Source organism: Chenopodium quinoa, unplaced genomic scaffold, assembly GCF_001683475.1.
Source record: "Chenopodium quinoa cultivar QQ74 unplaced genomic scaffold, ASM168347v1, whole genome shotgun sequence".
Lineage (NCBI taxonomy): Eukaryota > Viridiplantae > Streptophyta > Magnoliopsida > Caryophyllales > Amaranthaceae > Chenopodium > Chenopodium quinoa.
In genome coordinates this window covers 3136777-3159023 of record NW_018743032.1, presented here as the reverse complement: position 1 = coordinate 3159023, position 22247 = coordinate 3136777, and the positions used below count along the sequence as shown (strand labels likewise).

General features: G+C 36.7%; 2 protein-coding genes across 2 annotated transcripts; both read right to left on the bottom strand.

The window, feature by feature from the left end:
- Positions 1-3992: 3992 nt before the first annotated feature.
- On the bottom strand, positions 3993-14611 carry LOC110730412 (ABC transporter B family member 19-like). Its single transcript, XM_021910216.1, has 10 exons — positions 13842-14611; positions 13571-13625; positions 12553-12728; positions 11618-11818; positions 10900-11159; positions 10487-10803; positions 10174-10397; positions 9236-10055; positions 8897-9138; positions 3993-5638 (listed from the first exon to the last, which is right to left on the bottom strand). Exons 1-10 carry the CDS (start codon positions 14088-14090, stop codon positions 4430-4432), a joined length of 3753 nt encoding a protein of 1250 aa, XP_021765908.1. The 5' UTR covers positions 14091-14611; the 3' UTR covers positions 3993-4429.
- A 2808-nt stretch (positions 14612-17419) lies between these two features.
- LOC110730371 lies at positions 17420-18474 on the bottom strand. Its single transcript, XM_021910159.1, has 2 exons — positions 18081-18474; positions 17420-17994 (listed from the first exon to the last, which is right to left on the bottom strand). Exons 1-2 carry the CDS (start codon positions 18472-18474, stop codon positions 17420-17422), a joined length of 969 nt encoding a protein of 322 aa, XP_021765851.1.
- Between the last annotated feature and the right edge of the window lie 3773 nt (positions 18475-22247).

Genomic DNA, 22247 nt, shown 5'->3' with positions numbered 1-22247 from the left:
TACGCACCACGCAGCACGCTACGCACCACGCACCACACACCAGCCTTGCATCATGCACCACGCATCGCCTAGCAGCCTTGGTGCGTAGCAATGCTAGGCTGTTGTGCGTGGTCTAGCAACGTGTTGGCGCCCAGGCCCCTTGCACACGCATGGTGCGCTGCTTGGTGCTGCCATGAGAAGGCTAGCACGCAAGCCAACACGCATGCTGCGAAGGGCTACCTGGTGCCTTATGGTGCTTGCGATAGGCTGTCATGGCACGCCTAGGCTGCAATGGTGCACCTAGGCTACGATGGTCAGCCTAGGCTGCGCTAGCCATGCTAGGTGCATGCTAGCTCGAACTAGCCTAGCATCCACATGGCTAGGCCAGTGTGTTGCTAGGGCTATGTTCATACTTGTAGCTTTGTTATTTTGCGACGCTCGGTCTCGACGCCTTAGGCTCGATATCCGACGTCTGTATTCGTAAAACTCTGTCGACTCATTAAATCCTTTCGAATTAATTCGTCGTCTTGGATCGGTGATTCGATTGGGTTCGACCAGAAGGGTTCAGTTAAGATTAAGCTGTAATATCAATTGTACCTCGATATTACTGATCGAAAGCGGCCTCCACCTAGGCATTCCGATCACTTGATCTTACTGAAGAATTAACTCTGTAATAATTCTGAACCCTCTACCGGAAGAATACACTTGTTGGAAGGACACCATACCTTTCATTTCAGAAGCAGTATTGAGATACCGGCATTTTATTCTAGCAAGCACTATCACATAGAGGACAGTTATCATCTTCAATGCAGCCATACTCCTTCAATTTCCTTCTAGTTCTAATTATTCCCTACATAGCCCCAAATACTGTACACATCATTTCTTACCTCAAAGCTGCTTCAATGGAGGTGACAAAGCTCAGAATCCGCTACAATGGAGATTAAAGAGCACGAGCTTCATTGGAGGAGAGATAGGGAGCTCAGAAACTGCTTCAATGGAGAATTGCACAATGTCAAACCCTAGATTACAAGAACGACATAAGATACTACTGAAATGAAAAGAAAATCAACGAAAAACCCTAGATTGCGAAGGAATTCGCTATTTTAAACAGGACCCGAATGAAACCTTACCTCAAAGCTGCTTCAATGGAGGTGACAACGAAACCTCATAATCCCCTTCAATTGCGAATTAAGAACACGACCATCAATGGAGGAGAGATATGGAGAGAGAGAGGTGCAGCTGCTTCAATGGAGGTAAGAAAGCTCAGAAACCGTTCAATGGAGAAAGCTCAGAAACACTTGAATTCGAAAGAATGAAAAATAGCGCACATGTACAGCAGAGAAGGAATAAGAAAGAAAACGTTTTTTTTATTAATTTGGCACCGGTTTGAACCGGTGGTAATACATTATTTGGCACCGGTTTGGTATGAACCGGTGCCAAATATATTTTTCCTTTTTTAAAAAAAAATATCTTTTTTATTTGACACCAGTTTGAACCGGTGCCAAAAAGATAATTTGCCACCGGTTTGGCTGGAACTAGTGCCAAAAGTTTGTTTTCCAATCCCGCCCGTTTTTTTAACCACCGGTTTTCAAAAAACCGGTGCCAAAGGTGGGGTGCCTTTGTCATTTTTTCTACTTGTGAAATATTAATTTGCGTTGATGTTTATTGAGTAAAAGACATGTCTTTTGCGAACTTTTCATGTATTTAGTAACGTAAGTAGTTAATTATAATATTTATTATAATTAATTTACGTTGATGTTTCTTTTGGGTGAAAAGACATAACTCTTGAGGGACTCTCTGTTATGCACATCCCTCATTCGCTATAAATAGCAATGGTTATCTATTGTGAATGTATGGATAAAAGATGATTAAGAATATAACATCTTTTATTTTGCTTCCTATGAGAGAAAATTTTCTAGAGTATTTTCTCTTGGTTTTACAAACACTTGCTCACAAACTTCTTGTAGATTGGTTTAGTTAAGCAACCTAAATCAATTGGTCTCTTCTTTGTACCTCAATAGTTTTATCGTGTTAACCCTGTTGTTTCATAGAGGGGCGATAATAAACTATTACGTGCCTAGAAGAAATATCCGGCTCTTCTTGTTTTATCCTCCATTTTGTTCTAATATGTGCCAAGTCTATTATCTTAAAAATAGACCTATCAAGCTGTCATTGTTTGTAGTCAACAATAGTAGACGGCCCTGAAAAATCTGGTACATACCAACTCACGGGAGAACAAGGTATCCTCTTGGATCATCTATGATTTTTGTGTGTTGTACCATGTGAGAGCATTGCCCATCTTCATTACAATATGGTCAGAATCTATTTACAACATTTTACCTTGTGGTTAGATTCTACATTACACCATTCTATTCATTTGGCAGGTGACAGCCTATAAGAAATTATATAAATTGTAGCTTGTGATGACGGTTATTTTATTTGTCCTAAATTAAAACTTGATTTCTTCGCTTGTAATAATTATTCAGATATGGGCTACTATGAACATTTTTTTTATGGTTTGGTTTGATTTAATTTGATATACTATTTTGATTAAACCTTTTTGGTTTGAATATATCATGTATAAATTTGACAAGAACAAATTTAAAGTTTCTAGATAAGTTGATAAAAACAAGCTTTTGATTGCTAATTAACCAAAGTGAAATAGCTATGGACACAAACAACATCGGGTCCTTATAATTTGAAGGTTAAATAAACATGTCACCTTTAATTTAGAATTTTATAAACTAATTAACCAAAGCATAGAATAATAGTTAGTTTAAGATGTCAATTTGAATTTATGTCGGTTATTTAGGTAGCCAAATTGGCTCATATATAAGTCCTGTTGAATCAAGTAGTGGCCATCTATGAGAATTGACCCAAAATAAGTCATGTTGAATCAAGTAGTGGTCGTCTATGAGAAGATCAGGGCTATTAACTATGACATTGGTTGCCTAGTAGAGACTAACAAGATGTTTAAATTTTCCCTTAACAAATTATAAGTAGACTCCCTACTAATATGTGATTTTCGTTATTTTTTTAATGTCAAGTCACACATATTTCAATCGAACCACTTTATCGTGTCAAATACAGTTAACCATATCACATAACGTGTGATTCCAATGTATATAAATATAACCATGATGAATGTGAATCAACTACAACATAAATCAAACCAAATCTCAACTGAACTCAATTCCAATGACCTCGCTAGGTCTAATATTATTACACTACTTATATAAGAAAGAAATTCATGCTGTTTTTCATGTTACAAACTCAAACACATTCATGAATCTAAAAGGTGTCAAGTGGCACACTCCAATAATTTTCCACCATACTTAAAATCACTAAAAATAAATCATTGCTCTAAAAAGTTCTATGTTTTGCAACTCATTTGGGCCCTCCACCCACCAAAATAAAGATCATTATGCATAATTTTCATACATAAAATCTTATAAATAAATGCCCATAATACTATAGTACAAAAGCATCTCATAGTATCCTACTTAGTTATATGATAATATAATATCAGGCCAGACATTAATCATCTTCCTTTCCTCATTAAAAAGATTGTTAAAGCTCTATCTTTAGACATGCGTCATCTTTTAATGGACATATAACATGTTTTTCTCTTTTAAGCATATACCACAATCTTTAATCATCATGAAAGTAGCATATTCTAAATCAATCTTTTTATGTTGTAACTCAATAATTTATTTCAATATAAAGTAAGCTTTTTAGATTATTATTATGCACCCAAACAGTTTCTAGTTGTTGATGTCTGCCTTTTTATTTTCAATATTAGAAAATAATAATATACTTTAGACCTAAAGGTTACTATAAAAAAATTAAACAATAGCATGTAATCATGTAGTGAATTTAAAAATTGATATAATCGTCTAAGGAAATGTGTTTAATGTTTATAGATCGACTGTAATGTCTGAGTTAAAGCTACCCAAAGTGCATATCATACAGTAGCAAAACACATGAAATTGGTCAGAGAAAGAGAAGCAAAATAGCTCCAAAATATGCATTTCATGTTACCAAACATAAAAAATAGAAAAAAGGGAGCTTTTTAAGTTATGCTGGAAAGGTCTTCAGCAGATCTTTTTCCAGTAAGTGAAAAAGCCTACAAGAAAACTCTAACCAAACTCAGCTCACATGCAAACAGTCCTTTTTTTTTTCAGAACCCTCCATTCATAATACAATGATTTCTTTTCCATACAGAAATCAAATTTTGGATTAAACAAGAAAATAGAAAGAAAAACCTAGAAATAGCCTTACTATGCCCATATCTACAGCAATCACCATCACCCACCACCATCATTGAAAAAGAATTAGCTAAAACCGACGGGTTGTTAACGTCGCAGATAACACAAATTTTACTAATCGTAGCAACTCGAATGCTACACAATATCACCCCTACGGCTATGATTGGACCGTGCTTGCTTGCTCACACGTGATGGAGTTGAAGTTGTGAAAGGCGAGAGTAAGCCCCCTCGGGCCTACTGATCAACTCGGAGTGGCTACCTTGTTCTACAATGCGCCCATCTTGGACCACTCCTATACTACTAACTCCTCTTATTGTGGACAAACGATGTGCAACAAGCACAGAGGTTCGGCCTCTCATTAATCTCTCAAGAGCCTCTTGAAGCACACACTCTGACTCTGCGTCTAGGGCACTAGTAGCCTCGTCCAAAAGAAGGATGGCAGGGTCCTTGAGTACTGCCCTGGCGATGGCAATCCTCTGCTTCTGACCTCCAGAAAGCTGAACTCCTCGTTCTCCAACAGTTGTTTTGTAGCCCTCGGGTAATGCACTGACAAAACCATGCACGTTAGCTGCTCGAGCAGCTTCAATAACCTCTGCTTCTGTCGCTCCTTCTTTCCCATACACGATATTATCAAAGATGCTAGCAGCAAAAAGGGCTGGTTCTTGTTGTACTAAACCAATCTTAAGTCTAAGCGATTTGAGGTTCAATCTTCGGATGTCCTTGCCATCAATCATAACTTTTCCTCCACATGGGTCATAGAACCGCTCAATCAATGCAATGACTGAGCTCTTCCCAGACCCACTTGCTCCAACTAGGGCTTGGCTTTGGCCAGCTCGAATTCTAAGGTTGAAATCCTTAAACACAAGGACATCAGGGCGAGTAGGGTATGCAAAATGAACATGACGGAATTCAATCTCTCCACGTATGGACTCAACAGGTTCTGCTTCTGAATCGTCTGGGTCAATCCTTGTGCATCGGTCTAAGATTGAGAAAACGGACCCCACAGCCTCTCCACCCCTTATGATCTCAGGAGCAAGGCTCACAGTTTCAGCAACCGAGTTGGCTGTGATGACTAGGACTACAAAGACCTTGATAACTTTGGAGAAAGTCGAAAAACCTTTGCTTACGAGATGAGCACCATACCAGAGAATGAGGGCTTCTGAACCATACAAAGCTAGCTGAGAAATACCAAACAGACCGCCAGAAGTTTGACTACGACGGAAGCTACGTTTTTGTGGCACTCGAAGCTCATGGCAGAAAAGGGATAGGACCTTCTCCTGAGCATTGAATGCAGCTACTGTTCTAATGTGGCTCACCCCTTCACCTGCAATCATGCTCGTTTTTGCATGTGCTTTGGCTGTGTCTCCAGCGAATCCTTTCAGTGATAGTTGCTGCAGATAGCACAATTGCAAAGCACATTAGAAATCTCCACAATGTAATGCTTACATTAGCTACACTTAAATAACACAGCCTAAATCAAAGCAAATAACTTTTTCCACATTAAAAGGCGCTAGGAGAAACCATTGAACAGTCTGATAATATTCGAACCAGAAGAGTACAAGTCCATTGCATAGAATTAATTTTGCCACCAAGCTTCTTTTGACATAAATTGCTTTTAACAATGCACCAAATTAGCAAGTAATCAAAGGAAAAATACAAAGACTAGCTGCTAGTGCTAACATAATTTCAGTCACTTTCCTTCAAAAAGATCAAAGCCCTACTTAGTCATGTAATGTCAATTAACAGTTTACGATTATAACGCTAAATGTCGGGAAAAGGCAGTATCTTATGAAAACTAATCACATGGAAGCAAAATTGACAATAACAGTCACCAGATTACTTTCTATAATGATCACTAATTCACTATAACCAAGTGGTCTTGAATCACTTAATAGTCCATACTAGTGTACTATCTCCGTCTTAATTTTAACACTCGTACTTAGAATTACATTATGATCATAATCATTCTTAACGTAAAAATATTGAAAAGTATACCACATTGTTACTTTCTTATAGCAATATAACAAAGCATCCTATTGCATAATACCACCCCCAACCCCCTTTCTAAAAATTTATACAGGTCCGGGATTGGACACTAGTTCAATCCTGGATAACTTTTTCTACTTCAAAATAAAAGACAACCCTAAAAATCCCCTACATGTACCAAGTTAGGATTTAGGAATGTGGTGTCAATTCGGATTATCAGTCAAGTTTGAGTCAAATCTAATGGGTCATTTCGCATTGAGTCATGCTATGGATCGGGTCACTTGAGCTTAAGTCGGGTTGTTTTGGGTCGGTACTGGATCAAGGTGAGAAATGATCATTGATCCCTCTACAACTCTACAAGGCTACAATTAAGAATTAGTGGGTCTATGCAATAAAAGAAATAGAATCAAGGTACAATTATAACTTAAACAAAGGAGTTCAAAATTTTTAACGGCTGTTTATAATATTTCCTCACTCTTATTAAAATCATATAATAATGTTGCTTTGCATGTTACTGAATTCTGCAAACATGGTGGGTCAGATACAGAAACTAACTTGATTAAAAGAAGCAAGAGGACCACAACTACAGAAGGCCTGAATGACTGACACGTGGACTGATAAATTTGACTAAATGTTGGAAGTTTCAATTTTCACAATATAATAAAATAAAACTATAAAATATGGAAAGATTGCGATCAATCTAGGTCTGATACACAAAACGTTAGTTTCTGCAGAACTCTAGGACAAGGAAAAAAGTAGGACTCCAAGAGAGAATTTTTACCTGAAATACCCTAAACAGTTAAAAGTGGTGAAAAACAGTATATGAATATTTTTTTACCATTTGGTTGATATTACTAGGGAAAAAGGTAAAAACATAGGCCACATTATTGAAGCAATGTTGATAACTTGATAAGGGTTAGTACGGTTCAGGTTCGTTGGGTAACATTAGACAAGAGATGTCAAAAACTAATCCGACATAAAACTATCTAATCTATCTTAAAGTGACCCAATTTAGAATTTCATCTGTGTAGGCATAATAATTTAGCAGGACCGATATCCATAATGACCCAACCCAACCGACCTAAACTCGATCCGAGCAAATAGTGTACAAGACTTAAAATTGATAGGGTGAATCGGGTATTTGGATCATGTGCTACTGATGAAGAAAACAAAAGAGAAAAAAGAAAAATCATAAGATGAATGATTGTCAGCATGAAATTCACATTATAGAGCATGTGATCACGGGTCTGACTAAGAATCTCTTGAAACTATCACATTGTTTTCACTCTCTTTCTGTGTCATATCTCATACCAAGAAATTGGCAGGTTTTTAAAAGGCATTGTATACTGTAGTACTCAGTAAAAATTTAGGGGAGAGAAAAATTTAACATTTTTACAAGAACATATTCGCTAAGTGAGATCTTTTGGCGGAAAGTACAGTAAAGGAAACTAAAGGGAGAGACTACACCCTAGAGATAGATAACTGAACTGTATGGAACTTATGTCACTCCAGCTCGTCATTTTACCTCAAATACTAGGATCTTCACCATTTGGACATAAACAGGACACTTTTACATTTCCATTTAGACCAAAATTACGGAAAAGTTCAACAAAATAGTCTGACACTTGGCACATATCCGTGTCGAACATGGTTACATGGCTATCCATGTCCAGAATCATTTTGTTTAGTATGAATAAACTCTTAAGGAAAATAATACTCCATAAGGCAACATTAAGAGACAAGAGAGTACACACCAATCCGAATTCAAACTACAACTAAGTGTGAAGACGAGGCTGAACTCAAAATCATTAATGTTGCTAGAATAACCAAAATTAGCTGATCCAAGTACTTGTGGATTATACATTATACTATACAAGTATGTGACGTCAATATTATAATATAAGCTTTGGTGGGTTCAAAAAGTGATCAAAGTTTAGCATTATAGAAGTAAATTATATGAAGACTGCGGTCCAAGATGCATTATTAAAAGAGGGTTAGTGTGGATTTCCAAAGGTTGAGAGAAATGTAAGGGGATGAAAGCACGTGCAAGGCAGATGCGTAGAAAGAGGGAGTCTTTGTCGTTTACTATTTTGCAAGTAATGAAAACATAAGATTCCAATAAATGACAACCCAGAAACCCCAGAATTGCAGGGGTGGCTGACACTCTCAACTTACAAATTTAATACTTTGGTCTTTGACATTTTTTCCATACCCCATTACCTACGTCTTTTGTAAATTTTACAGTTGTATACAAATTACAAAGTACTATGCCTTAGTCCTATCATTATCATAGAGATAAAACGAGTACCACTAATTTGCGTAACAGTTAGACAACTAATATTTACCTAAAATGACTCTAATTTCCTTAGATAAGTAGTAACTAGCAAGCATGGTAATAAGCACAAATCGGTGAATATGTACCGTGTTTCTCTTGTTAAAATGGCCTTGGACAACTAGGCATTCATTTAGTAAGGGCAAAATGGTAAATTTGTACTAGTGAGCTTTTAACTATTAGTGGTTTATTTTTGAAATACTTTTTTGACAAGTACTAGTCCTAACATGAAGTATTATGATGAGAATTACACAGCATCTAAAACAAACTTGAATTATTGTAAAAAGAGGGATAACTTTTGCATATTAATCAAGGTGAAGAGTGTTTTTACCTGAGCAAAGTTAGCAAGGACCAGAAGTGGGAATGTTCCCAATATGAGAAGTGAAACTCTCCATTCCACAATAAAAGCAACGATGAACGATGTGAGAAGTGAGGTCATATTTTGCAGTATAACCGAAATCCTCTCAGCAATAGCGGATTTTACATCAGCTGCATCAGTTGCCAAGCGAGCTGCTAGGAGGCTAGAGTTATGCTCTTCCTCGTCGAACCATCCGACTTCATTCCTCATGATTGCTGCACATAATCAAAGCAAAACACAATCCATTTCATATGCTAAAGTGATTAAATTTAGCTGAGTAAAAGATAAGAGAAAGAAAGACTAATAAACTACCTGCAAGCATCATCCTACGAACTCTTGTTGTGAGATTTTCACCCATGATGCTAAAGAAGTAATGTTGGATTAAGTATGCAACGACAGCATAAAGTCCTGCCCCAATGTAGATGAAGACATATTCCTTAGTCTTCTTCTCCATAGAAGCATAATTCGAGTAGTAGAAAACCTCGATCATATTACTCATCACAATAGCAAAAGTTGGACCAATAAAACCAGACAATATTGATCCTACGGCACCCATGATTGAGTAAGGCCATTCAGGGGCATTAAGTTTAAGAAGCCTAAAGAAATACCCTCGAGGTGCAGGATTCTTCCTCTCTGACTCGGCATTAGAAACCATCTCAATCCGGCCATCAAGACCTGTACTGTATGAGTAGCTTAAGTTTCTCAAGCTTCCTGAACGAAGGCTCAGGGATTTTGTGGAAAGAGAACAGCTCAATCTTGATGAGCGAGTACGGCGTGTTGAGGGGTTTGAGAAGTCCTTATTTCCAACCATTTCTTGGAACCGGATCAATGATGCATAGGCACCTGCTTTAGCTATCAGTTCCTCATGAGTTCCTGTCTCGACAACTTGTCCTTGCTGAATTACAGCAATTGTGTCAACGTTTCTGATGGTAGAAAGCCGATGGGCCACAACTACTGTTGTTCTTCCCACCATCAATCTGTCAAGTGCTTCTTGGACTATGCTCTCAGAGCTAGCATCAAGTGCACTTGTGGCTTCGTCTAGGAGGAGAATTTTCGGGTTCTTCAACATTGCTCTAGCAATTGCTATTCTCTGTTTCTGACCACCTGAAAGCTGAACACCCCTTTCACCCACCTGCATTCACATAAAAAAAGTGATGAATAAACATAGGGTTCTACTAAAGTATCAATTAGATGCAGAACAGGAATACAATGATAACACCCCAATATGCAACAAAAAAATAGAATCTTACATGGGTGTTGTATCCATTTGGAAGCAAGGTGATGAAGCTATGAGCATTGGCAGAATTGGTAGCAGCTTCAACCTCAGCCATTGTAGCATCAGGTTTTCCATAGAGAATATTCTCAAGAATGGTGGTGGCAAAGAGCGCCGGCTCTTGGTTGACCAGACCAATTTGACCACGCAACCATGTTAACTGCAATGTCCTAATGTCATTGTTGTCCAGCAAAACCTGACCTGTTATTATGCAAGCATCTTTATTAAGCAAAAACATTCATTTGTCTTTTTTTTCCAGTATGCATAGTGAGGCCAATTGTCTAGCTTACCGTCATTAGGGTCATAGAACCTCTCAATCAAGGAAACAACTGTACTCTTCCCTGAACCACTGCCACCAACCACTGCAACAGTCTTTCCCGCAGGAAAGAAAATTGAAAAATCTCGAAATATCATCACATCAGGACGAGAAGGATAGCTGAATGATACATTTTTGAACTCTATATTTCCACTAACTTCTTCCAAACACTTCCCATCGGCCTGATCTTGGACAATTGTCGGCTTTTGTTTGATTATCTCCATCAACTTGTATCCTGCTGCTTTTCCTTTGCTAAAGGCCCCAAGGTTTGAGAATGACTGACCTAAGCTCCTGTAATAATGAAGTTACAAAAGTCAAAACCTGTTCTATTGCATTCCCTCCTTTAAAATAAAGTGATGTAGAGAGTGAAATGTCTTTTGATCTTACATGCCACCAACAATGGCAGAGAAAATGGCAGTGAAAGCTTTTCCTCCATCAGTCTGCCCATTCCTGATGAAAACACCAGCATACCAGAAAACAAGGGCCCATGACATGCAAGCAATACCATAAGTACATCCAAGACCCAAACCCTTTGCCATCCCAGCCTTGTACCCAAGTTTAAGAGTATTTTGAATGGCATCGGAATATGAATCAAGTGCCTTAGTCTCCCCAACATATGAATACACAGTTCGAACTTGCGCAATGGCCTAGATGAAAAATTTTCGGAATAATCAACAAATATATAAGCTCTATAAAAACGAATTGAAAAGTAAATTCAAGCCCAAATCCAACTTTCTCGTAAATCATAAGCTCATGATTATTATGTTTATTTAATAATTCTACATATCATTTCTATTATAATTGGACACAGTGCAATAAAGACAAGCAGCTTAACAAAGAGATAATTACAGTCCAGCTTCATCAACAGTTCACAAAAGTGTTTGGGTTGGAAAAGAGTCGTCATTAAGATTCAAAAACAAAGCCAGCTAGCTACAAAACGCGAAACGCATGCCGGGTTCATTCCAAAAATACACCAACATATCATATTCAAAATAATGGCACCTAAAGTCTCACTAACAAATCACCTTATTCAGCCCCTCCCCTTTCCTTTTTTGTCTATTTTATGCCCTTGAATAATTGCAAAAGGAAAAAGTGTGGGACTGACCTGTTCAGCAATAATACCAGCATTGGCATATGACTGACGACTCTTAGACGTGAGTCCAGTGAGAGTGTATGCGTAAAGACCTCCTGCAAATGCAATTCCAGGAATAACTGCAACACTCAGCAATGCTAACTTCCATGCTGATACAAACCCAACCACCAATCCCGCCAAAAATGTTGATAGATAATGTATGAAATTTCCCACCTGCATATATATATATATCATTCACCCATCAAACTTTGTACTTACACCCGGAGTCTTCTTATGTAAAATACAACACCAAGGACACGTAAAATCGATCCTACAACCTTGCATGTGGAAGGCCGGTACGATGATACGTTACATAGACACACTATACCGAAAATATGCATATTGGATTGTCATTACCATCACATATACATTTTCCCATAACTAACTTGGCATAAACTTGTATAACTTAACATTGTAATCAAATTTAGGAACATAGAATTTTCAACAAAGACGTTATAACTGAAATGAAGAATCAGTATCATAAAAATGGGAAGTACTCACAGTAACAAAGCATAAAAAGAAGCATGTAAAAGTTGATATATCAGGGCGCCTGATAAGGCAAGATTTCTAACGTGCTTCATAACACTCATGAATGAGAGGGTGGGCCTTAGCTTTACAATTGATATTGAATAGTTGAATCATATCAAACTTGTACTATTCAGATTAATAATGTTGTTTCCACTATTGTTGACCTCACTATTTCCCTTTATTAAAGATTTTCACTTTGTACTTTTCGCCTTCATAAAAACCATGTTTCGCGTAATATAAGTTCTAATAGGTTCATATACACTAATATTCGATAAGTTCTAACAAGTTCAGATAAGTTTCAATAAATTCTAACAAGTTCATACAAGTTCTGATAAGTTCTAACAAGTTTGGTTAAGTTCCGATAAGAAATGTACACGAACCTTCTCGCTAATGGCATCTTGGACGAGAAGTGTATCAGTAGAAACACTGAAGACAATATCACCAGTTCTAGCATCGGTATCAAAAAACCCCACATCCTGCTTTAAAACAGCCTCTAAATATTTCTTTCTCAATGTTCCTGCTTGCCTTTCTCCAGAGTACATCCAACAAGCAATTTCTACAATTATTAAAATCCAAATAAAAACAATCAAAATTTGAGAAATTCTTTTATTTATCTACTAAAACCAATTTGTAACCCCACAATAATAGATAAATCATAAAATTAATTATTGAAAGAATAACAAACATGAATATTAGTGATGGGGATGTTGTGACTTGTGGGGATAATAATTTTAATAAAAAAAATAATTAAATTAAAATATCAAGAAAATGAATAAAAATTGACAGATAAAAGATAAAAACGACAAAAGGACGGTCCACGAACCACGTGCAGAGCTCACACCTAACAAATGGTTGTGATATGAAGCTTAGTTAGCATCACTAAAGAATACCCAACAGTAAGAATTTCGTCAAGTCATAGTACCAAAATTTAACCCTTTTTCATTTCAATTTTTTGATTCAAGTTACACTCTTCCATCACTTCACTTTCGCGTCCAAAAATAATTGTCACATATACTGTTTTAATATGTCCGAAAACATCACATTTATAAAATAGTAGTGAAGTCTAATATGATTTCTATTCACAGTTTCACACCCATTTGGAATGAAAGGTGATAAGAAGATAGAAGAGACTTAACTATCATACAAGGTTCTTATTAATAAAAATCATAAGAAGTATGAAATCATTTAACAAGTCTTAGTAAAAGATTACGATAATATGACAACTAATTTCAGACAAGAGAAGGATTAAACTAGCTTTACTATAACATAATAGTATGATACATGCTACTAAAATAGTAGCTTAATTTTAAGAAAATAATGAAGTTAATAGGATTTTAAGGCAACTTATCAATTGTAATGCAATTTGCAATGAACAGTACAATTATAAAACAAACTCACCTGCGTAGGACGAGGCACATACAATGAGGCCAAGGTAGACGAAATACAAAGCATACTGCACAAATACAAATAAATCAAAGTAAGATTTAAAACTAGAATATCAAAAAAAAGATCTGAGATCTAATAAAGATAGACCACTCATTATAAACTCCACGATTAAGGCTATCTATTTGCTCATTTCAAAAATGAAAAAATAAAAACCACTCAGCTAATTAAGTTAGAACCAATTCGAGGTACACCCGAGTGTATGTAAAAACGAAAGATAATTTACCTTGGACACTTCATGAGTCATAGTTTGAAGATTAAGCTGATTTTTACCAAACCCATTAACCATCTCACCAAAGAGTAAGAAAAAAACAGGCATAGAAGAGCCATGAATAACAGCACCTAAACTCCCAATACTCATTAAAAGATAATCATACTTATCAGCAAATGTAAACAGCTGATAGAATGGTAGTGTTTGATCCTTCTTCTTCTCGGCCTCGGCCACGGCTTTTCCATCGGCCGTAGACTGCGTCATTGATGACAATACTTCACTTATCGATTTATCTGGTTTCTCAAGGGTTTGATCAATAAGAAATATACGAGCTGATTAATGTTATGTGACCGTTGCGCTTAGTTAAGCGCCATTAATGAGATCTGGAATGAAGGACAAGTATAAGTAGAACTAAATGAAGAGGAATCTTTCTTTTAAACACATTTATTTTTATTTTTTTTGTGTAAGAAAAGATTGTTTTATAAACTCACTACTTTGGTTTTGGTAGTAGTAGTATGAAAAAGGGTAATTGGTTTGGTCAAATTTAGTCTCTCAATTTGTGTGTGACCTCGATTTACCCACAATGTGGGAAAATGGGGTGATTTGTTTGATACTATGATATTCGGGTAGGGTCGGGTTGGGTTGGTGGGTTTGGGCTGGGAAACCCGAATGAAAGAGTGGGAGAGAGAAGGAAGAAGGTGAGGGAGATGGTCAAAGGGGGAAGTGAAGAAGTGAAAGCTCAAGAAGAGAGAGAGGGATTTTGAGGTCGTTTTATAGCAACAAAGTTTTGCCTTTCATGCCCATATTGTGGGCCACTTGGTACTTGGAAAGAGAAATCATTACCTGTAAAAAAAAAAAAAAAAATAAATAAATAATTTCCAAATCTAAATTCTTTTTTTCTTTCTATGAATTCATGGATGTATTTCAATACGAAAGTAATGTATCATAATTTTGATATGAATTGAATCCAAATCAAGCCTAAGGATTAACCTAAACATGAGTCTTTCGAGAATTGGTTACATGTGACTTGAAATCTTAAAAGCTTTTTTGAATTCGAATATTGAGATTGATCAGCTTAAACTGGGTAAGGTAGTAAGAATAGCCTAGAAACATAATATTTCATAGTTTGACCCTACTCCATTTAAGTAAATATCATGAATGATCATTGAATAGTCGATCACCCATAGATATTTCAAACAAAAGTTTTGATTGATTAACACAATCAATCATGTTACCAACGGTTGGTACTGGACGTAGAGTTAACAAATGGATCAATATGCTCATGTTTTGATTAATCAATACTTAATTAATTTCACTACGAGTTCAACATGACTGATAAGTATTGCGATTCAGTATTAATATGTTGCACAATATATCTTCTAAGGTAGTTTTCCAAGTTGTTTTAGAGCATATTATTAGTTGCCTTCTAGTCCATTGCCTCATTTGTTGGTTATATCTTGCTTTTGTGTTCTTCAAAGGAAATTTCTTAGCTTATCATTTGTAAATCTACAAAGGACTTTGGGGTGGGGAGGAGGTTTAATTAGCAAAGGTGAAGAGATTGAAAGGTTTATCATCAACTCCACCATCACCATCGCCATTTTCAAATCTCAATGTATCTCAATGTCAATCTATCATCATTCTTGACGGTTTTTCCTTTCTAGCTTTACCCAAATCAATTCAAGAGATGACTTGAAGTGTTAAAGAAAAGGAAGCAATGGAAAAGGTGAGACGCCCTCAATATGACCATATTGCATTGCAATTTGCATATATTAGAGCTAAAATTCTCCAACAGAATTATTTAGAATGAACTTGAAAATGACCATAACAAAACACTCCTATCACATTAGCAAATCACAATATGAAATGCGAGGGTTGTATCTTTCTTTGGAGGATTTGATTAACTCCCCACATATAAATTCTTTGGGATTTCAGTATAGATTCCTAGGAAAATAATTTTCTAAATACTAGTCTCGTCGCTTTGGAAGTATTTTTTTTTTTTACCCACTTTGAAGGAGATTCAATTCTCCATTTTAGATCTTAACTAAACACAATAGTTGGTTTAATTTTATTGATTTCCAAAGTTAATTATAAAGTGTGAGCTCATTTTCTCACCAGTATCAAGGGAGATATTGAACTTTAGCTCACTTCATGCATCTATGAGGAAGTAATCCTAAATACTATTATATTGTATTGTCTTTTTCCTAATAAATTTATTTCTAAATACCATATAAAGTTGTCGCGTTCATGATTAGTGTTATGAGTTTCTTAGCTCATCTAATTGATTAACTAGCACCACAATATAATTACCTTAGTTGATATACAATATTCCTTCACCATTGGTGAGTATCCTTTTGGGAGCTCCTAGTGTTGTTTCGTCATGATTATTACATTAAATCTTTCCCTTTTATTCATTAATTTGATGAAAACAATGTGATTATGCCTAGATTGATGACTAGAAATGGCTTGATTGGTATATCCTCTATAAATTGGGTAGTATACGAGTGGGAGTATAAGGAAGGTGTAATGGATTTTGTTGTTTATACTTGTTGGATTAGAGAATTATTTTTTACGGCAATTTCATGAAATGCGACTGAGTACTTAAAAAATTCACCAAATGTCATCGTGTTTTTCAGAATTCACCAAATGTCACTGACAAACAGTATAATGTCATGTCATGCCATTAATGAGGTCTGGTCGTTAGTTCTCTGTTACTGGGAATCTTAATTCACCAAATGCCACTGACTAATTTAAAATTTTCATGAAATGCCATTACTTATGTAAATTATTACACAATATACCTCATAACTAATTAGTTCTAACGGCTAGTTAGTTTCTCCTTTTTTTTGAATTTTTTTTGGGGTAAACTAGTCGTTACACCCAATTTCTTGTATAAATGTGACACTTAGAACACAAATAGTAGCTCTCTATTTGCATAATCATGAGTTTGATATCAAACACGTCCTCCTCAATACATGAGCATGCATATGTAAGAGTTCCAAACAAATTTGGCAATTGTGGTAGAAAATATGTAATTAGAAGCTCGGAGTCAACATCTAATCCACAAAGGCTTTATTACAAGTGTGATTCATGTAATAGCTTCAAATGGTGCAAAGTTTTCAAGCCGGAAGAAGGTCAAATTAGAGGAAGCTGTTATGATAAGGATGGGTCGGGACATAGCAATCTGCATGCTGAATTGAAGCAATTGAAGAAGAAAGTGAAGCAGTAGCAAAAATTTCTCAATTCTGTTATGAAATTAGGTGTAGTGATGTGTGTAATAGTTGTTATTGTAATGATGAAGTGAACTATATTGTAATTGTAATGAAATTGAATAAAGTGGTAAATTGAACATTCATTTAAGCTTAATTCTTCCTGTTTCAATCATGTGCACCAATAATTTGGTTTCCTGTTCACATCACATCCCCAAAAAATTACAGAGAGCATGTCAAAAAAAAACCACAATAATACAGCACACAGTTGACTATTAATGTTCAAAAACTAGATTCCATAAACAATTTTGTTGGGAACTCAAAAGAAGAGGGGTTTGGTGTTCATGCAGCTTTCCTTGCTTTCTTCTTGTTGTTTGAAGAGCTTGCTTAAGTTACTGCATTCTTTTTCTTTGCTGCACATGTCAACATGTTGTGGCCCAACTCATTGCATAAGCTGCACTTAATTGTGCTATGCCTTTTCCCTTTCCTTGATTTATTTGGCCCTCTTCTTCTCTGCTTCTTTGATCTACCTACAGATCTTTTTACTGGTGGTGGAAGTAGGTCAGGGAGGTTGAATGAAGGCCATTGACTTGGGTCAGGAATTGGGTGCATATGCTCAGCATAAGTGCTTTTGTATGCCCTCCCTTTGAAATAAGGAGATATAAAATCTTCAGGTTGAAGCCTCTTGTGGTAAATCACCCTTAGCACATGTTTGCATGGGATCCCTGAATGTTGCCACTTCCCACAACCACAAGTTCCAGTCCCTAGCTTGATAGGAAAATGCACATGTTGGTCCTTCACCTCAAACTCATCACCACCACATGGAGTTGCATAGCAGAACCTGGACTCATCAGATCTCTGTTGCAAGATCTTGGTTGCATACTCAGTGAGGTCCCTATCACCCATGGATGGTGCTTTATCAAACCTTGGAGCCATCCTATTCATGCACCATTGCCTTATACCTAAAAAGTGGAAACCATTTAAAGGTAAGTAACACAACAAAAGCATTGTCAAACTGATGCTGGTAGACAACAAACCATTTAATTACCTTCAAGAAGTTTTAGAACAGGTAGATCTTTGTATGGCTTGGTGCAGGAATTGAATGATTCAACAAAATTGGTTGTGTTATGATCACAACAAAGTGATGTATCAAACTGATGCCTTGACCAAACCTCTGTGGTATTGTTCAAGTACTCAACAGCTTTTGGATTGTGGGCATGAATCTTCCCCATAACTTTATTAATGACATATGGATTGTATGCATCAGCTGCAATCCAGAAGAGCTTGTGAAAAGTTGTTCCACCAAATCCATTTGTCTTACAGTTACTGTACAAGTGCTGACAGCATATTCTTCTACTTGCTCTAGGGAATGTCATGAACTGCTGCATCAACCCCCTGCATGTACATTCAATCAACTTTATTAGCTGAAATGTGCATGTCATTGTAAAAACGTAATCTTAGTTGTAGTGATTTCTAGTTCACCATCATATTGTCAGAAATAAAGGTCCAATCATCTCTGTTACAGCCCTCCTTCTGAAATAGACATTTCAAATTCCTCATAAAATAACCCCAACTGTCATAACTGTTTGTATCAACTATGCCATAAGCAATCACAAATATCTCATTGTTCCCATCAATCCCAACTACTGTTAACAAAATTCCCTTATAATATCCACTGAGATGGGCCCCATCAATGCCAATAAAAGGTCTGCAGCATGACAAAAACCCTCTAACTTGGGCAGAAAAAGAAAAAAAACAAGCCTTGAATCTAGGTTGCACATTTGCAGAGGCTTGTGTCCATGTAACTAGAGCATAAATCCCTGGGTTGGTTTGTTTGACCATCTCAACATATCTAGGAAGAAGGGAGTATGCCTCTCCAAAACAACCATATATCATCTCCTTGGTCGTAGCTTTCACCTTATAAAATAGCCTTTTTTCAACTTGAACTCTGAACCTTTCCATATAGATTCTCTTCAAAGACACAATTGAAATGTCAGGGTTTGATTGAATATCTGATTGCAGATGTCTGCATAGCCAATCAAAACTCACAATTGGGTTAATCTCCAGCCTGCCACAAGTGTTATGCTCCCCTGTTAGTGTCTTGATTGCCCAGTTGACTTTGTTAGTCGTTGTAGAAGCATGAATTCTCCAGTTGCATGAATCAATAGCACATCTTGCAATATACCTCTGTGGGTCACTCTTTCCTACAAAGAAACCAAAGCCTTCCTATATACAGTAATCCTTGAATACATCCATGAATGATTCTCTGTCTGCAAAGATCAACCAGGGCTCTAGTGTAATGGCTCCAAATTCTTGGTGAGTCCAGACTTTGCCATTCTTATAAGTCTTGTCCATAGTTGAACTGCTTCTCAGGAATGTCATCATATAAACATTCAAATTCTTCCTCTATGAAGTCGGCAAGATTAACATCATCATCATCTAGCTCACTGCCAGATTCTATGTAATCATCATCATCAAATCTATCATCCTCAGTATTATCATCACTGGTCTCAACCCTAGCTAGTGACTTCCTATTTCTTCCTAATCTCCTTATACTCACACCTTGCTCCTGACTTCCCTCAGCAACCTTTTTTCCAGCACTCTTTTTTGTTCTGAAACCTGGGGGTTTAGATCTAACCCCCTTCTTAGGTTTATCAGGACAGGCATTTGTAGGTTCTGCACTAGAAAATGAGATTGTAGTAGAAGGTGGTACTGTTTGGGGTAGGGGTGTTTCTTGGGTTGTAGAAGGTTGTGGTGTTGGTGGTGGAGATGTTTCATGGTTTGGAGAGGGTTGTGGTGTTGGTGGTGGAGATGTTGCTTGGTTTGGAGAGGGTTGTGGTGTTGGTGGTGGAGATGTTGCTTGGTTTGGAGAGGGTTGTGGTGTATGTGGTAAGGATGTTGCTGTGTTTGGAGAGGGTTGTGGTGTATGTGGTGGGGCTGTAGTTTTCCTTTTCCTAGGTGTCATTTTCTTCCAAACAGTTTTTGTTCTGGGTGGTTAACAGGAGAAGTGGGTTGATAATGTTTTGGTGGAGTTGATGGTTGGGAGCCATGTTCTGCTTGTGGCTGGGATGGGCCTGGGAAAACCTCATCAGCTAATGGAGTGTGAAACACTCTAACATACTCAACTCCTGAGTCCTCAGCAACTACCACAGGAACCTCTACAACAATAGTGTAAGGTTGTTGTTCATCAAGCTCTCTCTAAGCTTCCTCTTCTTCAGCTAACCTCTTCTTTTTTCCGTGTCTAACCTATCCCTCTCAGCTTTCTGTTTTAACCTTCTATGCTAACTAGCTTCAGCATCCTTAAACACCAAACCAGGACTTTCCCTTTCCTCCAACCATACATCTATTGTTTCCTTACCCACATTCCACTCCCACATTTTCAACATATCACCATCAACACATAACTCCAGTTTCCTATTAGTTCTAGGTTTGTTAACAAGCAGAGAAAAGTACTTAGGGAGCCACATATTTTGCTTGACAAAGTCCTCAAACATAAACTCAAACAAATCCATTAAACTAGTTCGGTCTGTATCATCAATCAACACATCAAAACCACCATCTCTACAATGGACATTCAACCACACTTTACTCATCCTATCAACAAAAATTACCAAGTTACTCAACACACACATAATTCACATCCACACACACACATGCTAAACCGCATAATATTCTAACACTTCACAAAATCTCATTTTAATGAATCAAAATCACAGAAAACTAGTACCCTAACATACAAAAAAACACATTCGCCACAGTCATACCCATAATTCAGTAAAAACAACATGATTTTAAACTTAACATCACAACATTTAACTCAACCAACCATTCCCTAACCCTAATTCGATTATCAGGAAAAATTGACAAAATCGGTACTCGAATTGAAGATCGATGGACAAAATGTTACCTTGCGTGCTAGTTTTGGGAGCATAACAACACTTTTCAAGCTTCGATTGACTACCTCTGCTCCCCCTCCTTGCGAACAACGACTTCAGTTCCCCCAAATACAAGCGCAGTTACTACTTCGTGCTACTACCAATTGCTGATCAAAATTTGGACTTAGAAAAAGCTTCCACCTTGATCGAATTGCAGGGTTGACTGATGAAGACTTGCATGTAGAACAGGGAAGGGTGAGAGGATGAAGACTTCCACTCCTCAACTTTTAATTATTTAAGTTATTAGGTTAATTCAGGGAGTCAAAGGGCTTTATGGCGCCATTAAACACAATAAGGACAAAATCGTCAATTCCCAGTAACGGAGAACTAACGGCCAGACCTCATTAATGGCATGACATGACATTATACTGTTTGTCAGTGGCATTTGGTGAATTCTGAAAAACACGATGGCATTTGGTGAATTTTTTAAGTACTCGGTGTCATTTTATAAAATTGCCGTATTTTTTATGACACTTAATTGTTCTCACTTATGAGTTATAAGTCTAATACAAGTAATTGAATTGTAACAGTTGTTAATAAATCTAAATCTTAGAATACGGCAACAATATTCTTTAATCTAAAGCCCCAAAATCAATGTCCATTACCCACATAACACAACTAATGAGGCCTAAGTATGCCAATCTGGGCTTAAAACAAGCTGAGTTGTGTCAATGATACATTTTTTCCCCTCTTTTTGGTCATTTTTTTGTTTACTTTGTCAATTTTTTTTTTTTCTATATGCGTGTGTCTGTTTTTGTCATTTCTATTGTAACACGTGTTTATCTACCCAATAATTTAATGTTTGTTTAACATCCTCAATATTACAATGATGTCCTAGATACGGAAATTGCTTCCCCCTATCAGATATGCATTTTAGACTGTGATAGGCGAATTCGATTACAGAAATACAAAGCGAATACCCAATTTAAGTTAAGCATTATGTGCCGGAATACAATACACAAAATATACTCACCCACATTGGTTTTACGCTCAACATGCATAATGATAATTCGCAAATAATTATACTATTAGCATGAATTATGGCTTATGATGATACGCAAATAATTAGAGATTAGTAGTATAGGTCCTAGACCTCACATTCTATGCTACCATCCTTTAATAAAGGCAGGGAATATTACTAAACGCTAAAATCGGATATGGAAGAGGTCAAAACCTTTGCTAAGTTTAATTAATATCTTTGGCTTATTTAATTGATCTATCTATGCAATAGGTCTATAGCTAGGAAATCACATTAATTCATTAAGTATGTACATTGAATC

Coding starts and splice junctions, on each gene's coding strand:
- LOC110730412 (XM_021910216.1), bottom strand. CDS start 14,090: ATGACGCAGTCTACGGCCGATGGAAAAGCCGTGGCCGAGGCCGAGAAG. Junction 10,398..10,486: donor GTTCTATGACCCTAATGACG/GTAAGCTAGACA, acceptor GCATAATAACAG/GTCAGGTTTTGCTGGACAAC. Junction 5,639..8,896: donor TCCTTGCTAACTTTGCTCAG/GTAAAAACACTC, acceptor TGCTATCTGCAG/CAACTATCACTGAAAGGATT.
- LOC110730371 (XM_021910159.1), bottom strand. CDS start 18,474: ATGACATGCACATTTCAGCTAATAAAGTTGATTGAATGTACATGCAGG. Junction 17,995..18,080: donor TGTTCTAAAACTTCTTGAAG/GTAATTAAATGG, acceptor TCCACTTTTTAG/GTATAAGGCAATGGTGCATG.